At 37.2% G+C, this 13078-nt stretch overlaps 1 protein-coding gene across 6 annotated transcripts in view; it reads left to right on the plus strand.

Annotated features, from left to right (window-relative positions):
* The window catches only part of PPM1B (protein phosphatase, Mg2+/Mn2+ dependent, 1B), a 37409-nt gene extending 24701 nt beyond the window's left edge, over nt 1-12708 (plus strand). For 4 of the 6 annotated variants that reach the window (XM_009325328.1, XM_009325327.1, XM_009325330.1 and 1 more), the window contains 2 exons: nt 3011-3068; nt 9018-10108. In XM_009325328.1, coding sequence (XP_009323603.1) covers nt 3011-3068; nt 9018-9323 — 364 coding nt within the window. In that variant the 3' untranslated portion in view covers nt 9324-10108. Of the gene's footprint in view, nt 1-3010; nt 3069-9017; nt 10109-10879 lie in introns of those variants that run through there. The other 2 variants (XM_009325332.1, XM_009325333.1) reach the window with 1 other exon arrangement.
* The last annotated feature ends 370 nt before the right edge of the window (nt 12709-13078 follow it).

A 13078-nucleotide genomic window follows, 5' to 3' on the forward strand; every position in this document is an offset into this window, starting at 1 on the left:
GGCAGCTTTCCAGCCACTCTTCCCCAAGCCTGTAGCGCTGCATGGGGTTGTTGTGGCCAAAGTGCAGGACCCGGCACTTGGCCTTGTTGAATCTCATACAGTTGGCCTGGGCCCATCGATCCAGCCTGTCCAGGTCCCTCTGCAGAGCCTTCCTACCCTCGAGCAGATCAACATTGCCGCCCAACTTGGTGTCGTCTGCAAACTTACTGAGGGTGCACTCGATCCCCTCGTCCAGATCATTGATAAAGATATTAAACAGAACTGGCCCCAATACTGAGCCCTGGGGAACACCGCTCGTGACCGGCCGCCAACTGGATTGAACTCCATTCACCACAACTCTCTGGGCCCGGCCGTCCAGCCAGTTTTTGACCCAGCGCAGAGTACACCTGTCTAAGCCGTGAGCCGCCAGCTTCTCTAGGAGAAGCTGGCTCAAACAGGTTGCAGAAAAAGCTTGTCTGTGGCTGACATCCTTGGTTTTAGCACCAGTTATAGTTGTTCCTGGTTTTTAGTATGTCTGAGCTGGAGAAATGCAACGCGATGTTACCTTGACTAGACTATGTTTGCAAACCTTAGGAACCTCTGAAGTAGCTCCACTTCTACTGGCATTGTATACTTCCTTCAAGCATCTCATGTCTGTAGAAGCCCGTACTGGCTCATTCTTTCAGACGGGAGATCTAAACATGTCAACTCTGCTGTGGTCACTTGATGGTGGTGTTTTATCCTTTAAAATCTTACTCTTCAAACACTGGCTTCTGGCTTGACTTGGATCCTCCTGTAACTTCAAATGCTGCCAAAAGAATGGTCACTTACTGCTGAAGAAAACAAAAGTTCTGAGCCATCCCGTCACTTGGGCATTAATACTTCCACTCAACATCTTGCTCCTGAATTTTCCCTTCAAAGGAAAGTACAAAGAAACATGCTGTTCAAAGAAAGAAAAGTGAATTGCAAAGATAGGAAAATTCCCAAAGGCTTGAGTTTTAAGTCTGATTTAAACCCTCTGCAATGGCTATGTGCTGTTTCTATGGCAGCCTTGCTTGGACTGTCTGGGTGTTTTCTGTTACGTTGGTATGAGGTATCATTGCTCTCCGTAGTATAGACATTTGGTCAGAATTGAGCCATTCCACCATCACTAAACGTGGAACTAAATAGAGAGAACCTTTTCCTGTATCACCTGCATAAAGATTCAGTTTCTTTTCTCTAGGAAAATCTTCCTTCAGTGCTGATGTATCCCATGCTAGCTCAGCCATGCAACCCTTCCAGAATTCGTGAAGCATTGACTTTAACTGTTGTGCCTTTGGAGAAGTTGTGTTCTTTGGTGGGCTTTTCATATCAGACATGATTTTTGAAAGTGCCACTATCAATTTAATTCTGAACTTCTTTCCTGGAGCTCATTCAGACACAGCCCCAAACCATCTGTGAACAAGCACAAATTGTATATACACCAGTGTCTTGAGGCTTCGAGTTGTCAGGTGTATCTGTTGTGCCTGCCTTCTGCTTGATTTGGTGTGGTGTCTAGCTAAATGCTAATTTCATCATTGACATATATTGCCTCTGAACACATGATAGTGCGATGTCTTTTCAGTGTTGTAGGTTAGTGGTCATCCTGAGATCTGATGCACTGTCCCTTGCATTCACTGGTCTGCAAACCATCTCCCAGAGTTCTGAGTATTTTAGTAGGTACTGTTTTAAATGCTGGACACTAGATATCGAGATTACCTGATTTATTGCTTTGTCTCAGAAGTCGACATGCTTGCAATGCTCCATTCAAAAACCGAGCTGTTTTGAATGTGCTTTTGCTTCCACGGTGTGAATAGAACAATCTCATCATACTAGATCAGACCAAGGATCGTTCTAGCTCTGCGTTCTGTCCACAGGATAGCTAAAAGTAGATGCCTAGGGAAGAATATAAAACCAGGAAAATATGTAAAATACTTCCCTATCATTATTATTTCATTTTTCAGCTTCTCACAGCTGAGGTGCTTCCTGATCTTGAGGTAGTTTATGTACTTAGTGACTTAAATTTCTGTTCCATGAAGTTAAATATGTTCAGAAGGTGCCTCATCAAACTTTTGGCATCCTCCTTATTCTGGGGCAGAAAGTTCTGTTGCATCAAGAGCCATCATTGTATATTTTTGAGATGTTTGCTGCTGTCTTCATTTGATGCCCTTGGGCTCTTTGTTTGGAAGAGTCAACAGTCAGTGCTTATCAGCATTCTATAAGACATGGTTTTTATAGATCTTGGCCACTTCCAGACTTGAGAGTCTTAGTTCATGTAGCAGTTCTTTTTTGTTGAAGCTGTCAATAACTTCGATCATATTTATTATACTTGTCTGAACACTTCCCAGTTCTTACTATGACTTCAAGATGTAGGGACATAAACTTTTTCGCCTCAGAAGTCTCTTTATACTTTAGGTTTTATTTTTTGAGAAGCTTTTTGTGCTCATTTTGCCTGCCTTACATGGCACTGCCAGAAAAAAGTCTGGCTAGTGGCATTTGGGTTTTAATTTCTGCAGTGTGAATAGACACTAGACAACACATCTCAGAGGTTGTGTACTCTGGGCACCACACTTCAAAAGTTCATAGGCAAGTAGTAACCTGTGTGTAGGTAATAAAAATGGGGAAAAGCCCAACTGTCTTCAAGTTCCACATCCAGAAATAAGGCAAGAAAACCAGCAAACTAGAATTTTGTTATAATAAGCAAAATATAGATTTAAATGTTACTCTTGGCAAAATCTGACTATGCAGCTGGAACTTCTAAAGATGTAAAGGGGTAGACCATGAAGAGGGTAAGGTAAGAAAATGTTTTGCCTTGCTTAGTCTTTACAAATCCTGACTTATTGCTAAATCCCCAGTCATACTGAAAGTGAGTAAAGACGCTTCATCTTTTTAAAAGGCAGGTTAAAGGCAAAACATTTTAAACACTTTGAAATTATTACTGTGCTCAAACTTTCTAAGTTCTCAATGTTTTGAACTCCTTTGTGCTCAATTTTTTTAAAACTTCTCTTTTTAGGCGTAATATTATTGAAGCTGTGTATAGTAGGCTGAATCCACACAGAGAGAACGAGGGGGTAAGTTCCCATTTTGATTGCTACACCTCTTTGTTAATGAGAACATCAAAGTAGTGTCATACATTAAGCAAAAGTGTACATCACTGGCAATAAAGTATTATAAACACAAAATATGTATTGTAGCATACAGTTCATTTTGACCTTGTCTTGGATGGATCTGATATAGAACTTCATCCTCAAAAAGACAGCAAACTGACACCCAATTCTGAAAGACTTTTTAGACATCTAATTGACTACTGCTTTTTCAGTCAAACCTGTGAGACAACAATGCAGGGTTTTTCTAAATTATAGCTTATTATTGTAAAAAATTATGGTCAACATATTCATTACTTAACTAGCTATTATGTCTACTGTCCAGAAATCTAGTAGAATAGAGGGCAAACACTTCATATTGTCTTCTGTAAGTGTGGAAGACCTTGGTACACTGAATATAAAAGATAACGAGACATTATAATATTGACTACTTTTTTAGAGTTTACACTATCTTTAAATATCCCATGTACGGTGGTCTAAGGAAAGTGTAAAGTGATTTTAGTTTACTTCAGTTCTGATTTCTAAAATGGCTTACATTCTTCTGCCCAGTTCCTAATAAGCTGAATTTTAAATAGTGTGTTGAAATATGGTTTACTGTAACTTTAAACCTGATTATTAGGTGGTTCTTAATATTAGCATAAAGAGTAATAACTGGTGGTCATATCAGTTGCTGTTAAATTTGTTTTAAAAAAATCTTTGGAAAACTGAAGAACTGATTAAAAAATATCACTGCTTGTACACATGTTGTCATTTCCTGTACAGTTTTTGTGAACTAATCTGTGAAGGTACCATTCATCTTCTAGTAAATCCTTTGTCATATTTTTTCTCTTCCAAGATGGCTACAAGGTCCTCAGGTAGTCATTACAATGAATGGTGTTGGGGAGATGTCAACTTTTATTTTAAATACTCTGAAATGATCAATTGTGTGCCTTGAGATTGTGAATATGCAGTCTCACCACAATTACTGTGTTTTTCTCACTGTTATCTTCCCTTGGCTACCTATATTTGGTTTATTCTCTTAAGTTAGAAAGCTTGTGTAGGTGGAAGAGGCCACTATTGTTAGAGATTTCTTCTCTCTTTGTACTCTAACTTTTCTAATTTTTAGGATTTGTTCCTTTTTTAGTTTGAAAGTGATAGAGTATACATTTTTCATTTAACTTTCAACAAATTGTGCAACAGTACCCCAAAACAAGCTAGACAAAATTTTCCCCTTTTCAGCTTCTTTAGTCCTTCAGGAAACTCTGCACCTCTATCAGCCTGTTACTGCTTTTCATATTTAGCCAAAACTTTGTTCCTGCTTTGGGGGTAAAGTTATTGGTGAAAGTGGTTTATTTGAAGATTATGGCATAGGTTTTATAAGTTGATTGGTTTTTTAAGGAAAAAAAAAAAGTTTGTCTAATGGTAACTTTCTAGAAATACCATATGCCATAGTTGCATTTATGATGCATCTTTTCTAAGTCCAGATTTACTTTTCAATAACCATGCAAGCTTGCTGAAAAGTCCTAACGTACAGTACAGCATCCTCTTGTGTATTGGCTACTTCCAGGAAATTTTTGTACATCATCCATTATAACTGAGGTAGCTGAACTAAATATGCAAGTTACTCATAAAAGAACATAGCTTTAACTCTTATTACCATTAACAGCTTTGACCTTTATTGCGATTAGAATCCCTGGACAGTTGTTTTGAGTCCTTTTAATTTGGCTTCTTTAATATGAAATGCGAGCAGTACACTCTGGTCTACTTTGTAAACTTTGCCTTCTGTTGGTATTTAGTGCAAATCTTGATAATGATTTGGATGATGCATTTTAAATACACTGGATTAAATTTTAGTTTGATCTTGTGGTAAGATGTCATTTGCCACTCAGCACCTTTTCTTCTTTCCATCCTAACTGATTCTGACCCAGAGCAGTTTGAGAGGAGGATGTGCCACTGGGTGAAGGATGCAATTCCTGTTTGCACTTTCCCAGCAAGTAGGAATTGTTATCTTACTGTCCTTGAAGTGGATTAATTTAGTGGGCCTCATCTCTGAGGTGATGAAAACATGACTTCCTTGCTAGTCCTTACTCAGTTCCAGGTATATATGCGGTGATCTTAGTCTTCTGAACTGAATACTCTAGTGCATGGGGGGGGCAGGAGGGACGGTAAAAGGGAAGGAAGCTGTTCAGTTGCTTATCGGACTCTCCACGATGTCTACACATTGTGATAATGTTGCTACACATCTCGCATTTAAACAGGAAGCAAAGGTAGGAAGGAAACACACAGTACATCCCAATGATGACATTTCCAAGTGAGACCGAAATCTGACTAAAAATGCCCCTGTTAGAAACTAGTATGAAGCAAGAGTGGATCTTCATACTAAAAATCATGAGCTGCAGACACAGATGCTAAGTCCGCAGAGCACAAAGGTGCACTGACTTGCGCTTGAGAATCTTTCCCCCTGTGTAGTTAACAGTGTACACGTGTCTGTTACAGCGTGGGCGTAGTGCAGAATACTGCTGTTACTGACTGGAAAGTCTGCCTGTGGTAGTCATCTTCATCTGATCATTTTATGTAAGGCTAGAATCGTTTTTTTAACCTTGACAAAATACAATGTAGTTAATTGCTAAAATTTTTAGCCGTGTGCATTAATATTTTAAAGACAAAACCCCACAAAAACAACAACCCAAACCAACCAGATTAACTTCTGCAATTGAGGATATGACAGCCTTCTAAAGACTATACTTTTTGGTGTTGAACAGTTTAAACTAGTTACCCTGAGTTACTGTGAACTGGATCGTAATAGCTTTGCAGTTAAGTTTTTAGAAAGTATATAAATCAAAACCAAGGTGGTATCCTTTTCTAGATTAGCTTTGTTTTTACTCAGCACTGTAAAGACTTCAGTTAGTGTTGTGCTTAATTTTTGTCATCCAGGCTCGTGATTGTAGAGTAACTTCTTCCAGTTCTTCACATGTGCATTTTCTGAGAATCTTTAACATATAGCCTAAATAAGGAGATGTTGTGTGAGTGAGAGACTGAGGAGTGAAAGAATCCTTGCTACAGCAGTATTCAGAGATCACTCGTGTGGCTTCAGGGTATAGCAGTCATAAGTCTTTTTTTCTTTTAGGCATCTCAGCAGAGTACAAGTATTTCGTAAATCCAGGGCTGGAGATGGCCCTGCATTGGGCTCACAAAGAGCAGCTTTGCCAGTGTTTCAGCAGAGGGACTATAAATGTGGTGGCTTGTGCCTTTACAAGTGCGAGTGAAATCATAGAAATCTGTTAGGTATTGGGGCTTGGTGCTTTCAGCTCTTTAAAAGGAATTTAAAAGAACTTCTTCATAGCTAAATAATTATCACTGTAATGTTACAATGCTATTGAGTCGGTGTTCTAGTTAACATGTTAAAGTATTACTCTTTCTCTAATGGCTCTACTTCAACCTTTTTTTTTGTGTGTGTTCCTGAGACTAGGAGGCTACTATCTAGTTAGGCTACTTGGGTGTATCTGTGTCCTTAAACACAAGGAACAATGTTAAAATTACAGTGGCTGTGTTAATAATTTCAGTGGCATTTGTTTAAAGCCGTGTTTGAGTACCTTGTTTGAAACCAATCATGTTTCTCTCCTGCTTTTACTAATACTAGACTCTGGGACTTTGCTAAATCGAATCATGTGTCTTTAAGGGCTGCTACAGATAATTTCAAAAATGTAAATGGACAAAATCCTTACACCCTTAAACATTGTAAATCCTGTCCCTAATACGTAGTAGCCCTTTTTATATACATAATTTAACAGAGCAGAACTTGTGTAAAAATTGTGAACGCTCATGTTAACTTGCACAATAATCTTAGTTTTCAGGGACCCGTTCTAGCCACACATCATTAGAGAGAAATCTGCATTATAGTGTATATATAGTGTATAGTATATACAAGAGGCAATTTCTGTCCTACTGTATGTGTGGGTTCTTGTCTGCTAGCACTGAGGGAGACAAGGGAAGCACAAAATAGCCCGCCATCAAACAGGGTGCAAAGCAAAGCAGGATGTGAGTTTGAATATCAAACACTAACAGCACTGTTATTTCAACTCCTACTAGCATTTGAATAGTTCAGGAGTCTCAGAGCTTCTATTGCTTTTACTCTTCAGTGTTGCATGGGAGCAAAAGTATTCACTTCAATCTGCCAAAAGAATTTTTAAAGGTTTGAATATTGTGAAATGTGGAGATTCAGGGTGTATGTTTGCTAATGTCGGCCTTAGAGCAAAACTGATGGGCTGGAGGAAGTACGGAATTTGAATGTTCTCTGAACTTAAAAAAACTGGATTTCTTCAGTTATGCTGCCTTGTTTAATATTAGCTAGATAAATACATAAATAGTACTTTTTTGTCAAAACCTAAGAAATAGGATACATCTGTAGCCTCATGTTGATGCCCGGAGCTTTCACTGACTTTGTGCTCATGAGGCATTAAAACAGTCCCACTTCATACATTAAAACTACCTCCTTTAACTTGCTTCTCCTCACTGGGCTCTTGAAGAGCTATCTGAATATGAAAATGCTAGTACATGGGAGTCAAAACATCTCAAACTAAGACCAGCAAACCACAGGGAAGTAATGTCTCTGTGCAACAAATGAAGCTTGGAGGGATAGTATTATGTGCAGTAACATTCTTTTTTGTAGTAAAATTGTCCCCTTTTTAACTTAGACTGTGCTGCTAATCAGTCTTGGGGCTTCTATTCCAGGAACATTACAGCATCCAAAATGCTCCTGAACCCAAGATATTGTCTTAAGGCTGCTATTAAGCTTGTAACTGAGTGACTGCAATACTTGTAGTTTATGAAGCTTTTGGACTAGATGACAATAAAATGAGGTCAGCATGAGAAAAAGGCAGTCTGGATTTTGCCTCTAATGTATTGCAAAATCTGCCAGCTTTCAGAGATACAGTTCCATTTGTCTAGCTTGATAACTTGCTAGGTATTAATAATTCAAAGTGTACTATTCCCTTAAAGCAACAGTACTGCTTTAGCACTTGAAAGTTAAAATATCTAGTATCAGTCCCAGCACCGTAATAGATGTGCAAGTCTATCGCAAAAAAAAACCCACAACAAAAACCCCCCAATTATTTTCAACTGAAGGCTTGTAGCCAAATAGGTAGTTTGCAGAGACCTCCATTCCTTAACCTGAGTAATAAGCACTGATTTTGTGCTGTAGGTTGCTAGATTTTACTTTGAATTAGCTGTTCTACCTGTTGATTTTTCTAGCCAATACACATATCTGCCAAAAATCGTGTCTGTCTTTGTTCAAACACCACTACTGCTCCTGGTGCTGATGGGTAGCTGTGCGATTCTGTCATGGCAGCATCATGCATGCAAAAATCAGTCTTCAACGTAGAGGGATTGTTTTGTAAAACACTTAGAGCATTGATTTTTGATGTGATGCTTCAACTAAACTGCTAGCAGTAGAGTTACCTATTCTCTTTAGTAAGTTTTTCACAGGGCTGTGTTGCTATTGGCTGTGCAGAAATTTACAATTAAAAATATTGACCTGATGGCTAAAGAAGCTTAAATTTTCAAATTTTTTCACGTGACTGACCACAGTTGTGGGGAATATCAGCTATATTCATTGAAAGACAATTTGAACCAAGATGAGGTTAATTGGGAGGAGGTAACATGTTGATGCTGTCTGGCTCAAAATAAATTGAAATGATTAAAAATGCTGTTGTAATAGGTATAACTTCTTAAATTATTTTGTTGTATAAAATAGATGAATGTGGATGATATTGTTCTGAGATGTATGTTGCTAGTAAGGTGTTTTAGATTCAAATAGAGCAAAGCTGATGTTTTCTCAGTCAGAAAAATTGTGGTGGTTTTTGGGTTTTTTTTAAATGTCGTTAGAAAATATCCTAGTTTAACTACTGATTTTTTTGGGGTCTTGAATCTTAAAAAAAGGACCCTGGCGAAGCCGAGGAAAGTGGAACGCAGGGAAAATTGGTGGAAGCACTCAGGCAAATGAGAATTAATCATAGGGGGAACTACCGCCACCTTCTGGAAGAGATGCTGACTAGTTACAGGCTAGCTAAGATGCAGGGAGAAGAGTGCACTGCTGAATCAGCTGCAGCATCTACTTCAGATACTCATGCTGGACCCAGTGACCCCGTACCAGACACCCACACAGAATCTGGGAATCGCCTTGCTGAAATACAGAGCTCAAATGAAGATTCAGGGATGAATGAGATGAGTGATAAACAGATGTAATGTTTTACATAGCAGATTTAATGCTTCGCTTCGCTTGGCGTATTTTCCTTTGTTTATATCGCAACTTCTGTCACACCTATCCTATGAGTCTGTTTGTTTTTACTTTAGTTATTTGTACAGATTGTTTATACAAAGCTCTTTTTTCCTTAGAAGTTCAACTACTATGGTATATTATAGTAATTGCATCTGATGATGTGTAGCAAGCAGTTAACTTCCCATTTGAGACTGATTTTTTTTTTTAAATCCTGTGACACCAACAATAGGAATCTAACATGCTGATGCAAAAATAAACTTTAAAACTTTTTCTTTTAAGTACACTTTTAGATAATAATTTTGATGGTATATGTTAGCTAACTGTAAAGTAATTCACATCTTCATTGTATCTTTTATGCAAATTAATTGAATTATACAAATTCTTCAGTCTTTTTTCCCCAGCATCATATACTGCATGATTGTATTTGAATTGTGTATAGTTTATAACTAAATTACAAAAGCTATTGTTTTAGGTTGTCACTTACTTTTCATGAAATGTCTTTGATTTTTTTCCAATTTAGATTGTATCCACTGTTCATCATAAATATCTATTTTCTAGACGACTGTATTATTACTTCCCAGGTTGTAGCATAACATATATCCAGAAATGAAAATGTACTTAGATTTAGTACCTAGTGTCAAGTTCTAAGAATTTGTGTTTAAGTGAAAATAAAGAATATGCTGTGGAATAATATCTGTATGTATATTGACTCTTTTAAGCAAGTAATAAACTTCCTTTGAAATGCTATCACTTGGACATGACTTGAAACTTTTCATAGCTTCTCATATTAACTCATGATGTTCATTAGTTTCTACAAATATCTGAGTAATTTTGGGTTTGGCACATTCATCGTGATCCTCTATTTGGGCAACACTTCTCAGGTTCAAGTTAAAAATCAGCCATATAAATGAATAAACTGGCTATTCTACCTAATTTTACCTTCTACCAAATATTTTCCGTGTCTTTTGGTGTATGTACATGCATTTGGGTAGATCAGTGGTAATACCGGGAATTACAGTGGTGGTAACTAATCTGCTAATAAGTTAAATCTGGAATTCTTGTGTCAGTGGTCAGTTCATTATATAACACTTGCACAAAACTATCATTGTTCAAAATAGGTACAGATTTCACTGCCTTAATGAGAAAGAGCCTGCGGGAATTTCTTGTGGACCAGGAATACCTGAAGAGCTGAGTTCTGTAGTATTTTAGTTTTTTTGGTAGTCCATAGATGTAACATCTATTGATAGCTATGATTTAGTACAATTTTAGATCATATTTAATTCTAAGTCTTTATGCTTATAGCTTTACTGGGTTCACATTTTATAAAAGTGAATTCCCTCCTGAAGCTGAGGAACAGAGTGTCCGTGTGTGAGAAAGTGGGCAGGTATGGGGGAAAAAAAGGAGAATGTCATCTGTCTTATGCTTGTATTCTACTTAATTATGCCACTTAAATCCAAAGTACAACAAAATGTTTTCATTTGTATTGGTGAGTAGTAATATTTCTCCTCTTCTTTTCCTGTAGGGTGCTGGAGATCTAGAAGATCCGTGGTAGCCTTACAAATCTACTAAAATGCTTTTGATTCTGAAAGGGGGAAAAAACCTTTTAAATCTGTTTTCTTCAATACAAGGGAAAAATTCTGGTGGATTTCCAACATTTTGTGAAATGGGCAGAAAGATATTAGAATTTTCCATCATTTGTTCATTTTTGTGTTTTCTGATATTGCCACTCTTAGCATTGCCTGTACTACAGTATTTTTACCAGCCTCGGGCATACTGATTACATCTGTAATGAACTTTGGCCCTAAGAAGGAAGGAAGGAAGGAATGATTCCCTCAGCAGATCAGTATATGTACCTGAGGTGCACGGGATTGTAGGTGTACTCTGAAGATACACTTTGGCTAAATGAAATGTGCAACACACAAGCGTGAGAGAGTACAAGTAATTGTTTGAGACATTACTTATTTCACTTTACCGAGTTGGAAGGCTTTGCAGCTCTGTGGCTTGGAAGTAATTTCAATTGGGCAATACGCTATCAGATGTGTATTTTTTTTTAATTTTCCAGTTTTACCTGTATTACCAGACCGTTAGGTTTCCCTGCGGTGTCCAAATTGTGATATGTTGCCTACTGCTTGCTTGAAGATAAGTGTATTTGGCAATAATATATGAAGATTCTAGGCATCTAAAAACAGTAAGAATTTTACGCATGTGTACAACACACCCTTAAACTCTTGCTAGAGAAAATCTTTTAAAACCAAACTGATGAATTTATAGTTAGTAGTGACTTGCTTTGACATCTCTCACAGCTGCAGGTTTTTTTAAAAAATGCTGAAAATTTGCCTTTATTATAATGTAAATTGTGATTATTTTTTTGTTCTATATGTGGTTTTCTATAGTTTTTGATTTTTTTCAGCTTAAGATACAGACAGAAGTCTTGTGTAATATGGGTATAATTTTTAATTGTTTGCATTATTTTCAAAGTTCAAATTATCACTTTGAGATTACTATAAATACACTTAAAATTATCTATTTTAAATTAAGAAAATATTAGAGATATTTTCATGGGTTCGATGACCTTTCATTTTATAAGCAATGGGCATGGTACAGAGTGGCTGTCATGTAAGGTACTTGAAGATTCTTAGTTTAATTCTATTTTTGCAATAACCTTGACTTTTTTTCTGACTTCTTTGAGTTGTGCATGTAATGAGTCCAGTAAATGCTGAAAATGGGGAAGAGTAAAGTATTTATCTAAAATAAAAGCTATTGGGGAGGGGAAACAATGAATGTATCCATCTGTACATGATTTACATGCTGTGGATGCCTTGTAAACATTTTCCTATTTGTTTAAACTGTGTTTCAGCGAGGATGTAATTGCCCTTGTGTGTAGTTTTAAGCTAATGACAGTCATCAACTGGTTTTGTGTGAAATGGAACTCATGGTAGTTTTCTGTAACTTTATCCCCATGGTGAGTCTGTAAAAACCACACGCTCTTTCATACTGGTGCCGAAGGCCAGCTTTCCCAATCATTTTGATTCACTGTGTATCTGATTTTTTTTTTTTTTTGGTCTAGAGAGGATTATTGCCACAGTATATTTTATTTATTCATTAGATTTTAGCCTTGTAAGTTAAAGTGTTCTAAATGATGATGTTAACAGGTATTTGTCCCTTTACTGGTTTTTTTGGGGTTGTTAAAAGATAGGGAATGAAGAATGCAAAATGGTTTATTGTTCAGACTGTCCGCTCTGGTCCAACCCTGTACTGATAGTACCTTCCCAGTATGATATTGTGATGTTTCATACAATACAGTGAACATAACCAACTTGTTATCTTCAATAAAGGATTGCTAAAACAGTGTGATACGCTTTATATTTTCTTGAGAAGGATTTGTCAAGAAGATGCAAGTGTTCTATATGAAAAGATAACCAAATAGGATTTATGAGGTGTCTCTTAGTGATGGATTTGTTTGTTCTATAGCGAATGTGGCTCTTTGAGACTTCTGGCTTACTGTGACAAAGTGGGCTTCTCTGGGGAGACAGAAGAGTACAAACAACACTTAGAGCTCCTGGGGCAAATCCATCCCAAGTTCAGCTGGAATGAGTCTTATTCCAGCTACGGGAGAGCATTCATTTAAAGTCTAAAAATTCAGATTAAACTTTGCTTTTTAGTCAACTCATTTCTTGAAGTTTCTTAAAGATCTGAGGTTAGACCTACAAAGTTTTACTTT

Source organism: Pygoscelis adeliae, unplaced genomic scaffold, assembly GCF_000699105.1.
Source record: "Pygoscelis adeliae isolate BGI_AS28 unplaced genomic scaffold, ASM69910v1 Scaffold96, whole genome shotgun sequence".
NCBI classification, from domain to species: Eukaryota; Metazoa; Chordata; class Aves; order Sphenisciformes; family Spheniscidae; genus Pygoscelis; species Pygoscelis adeliae.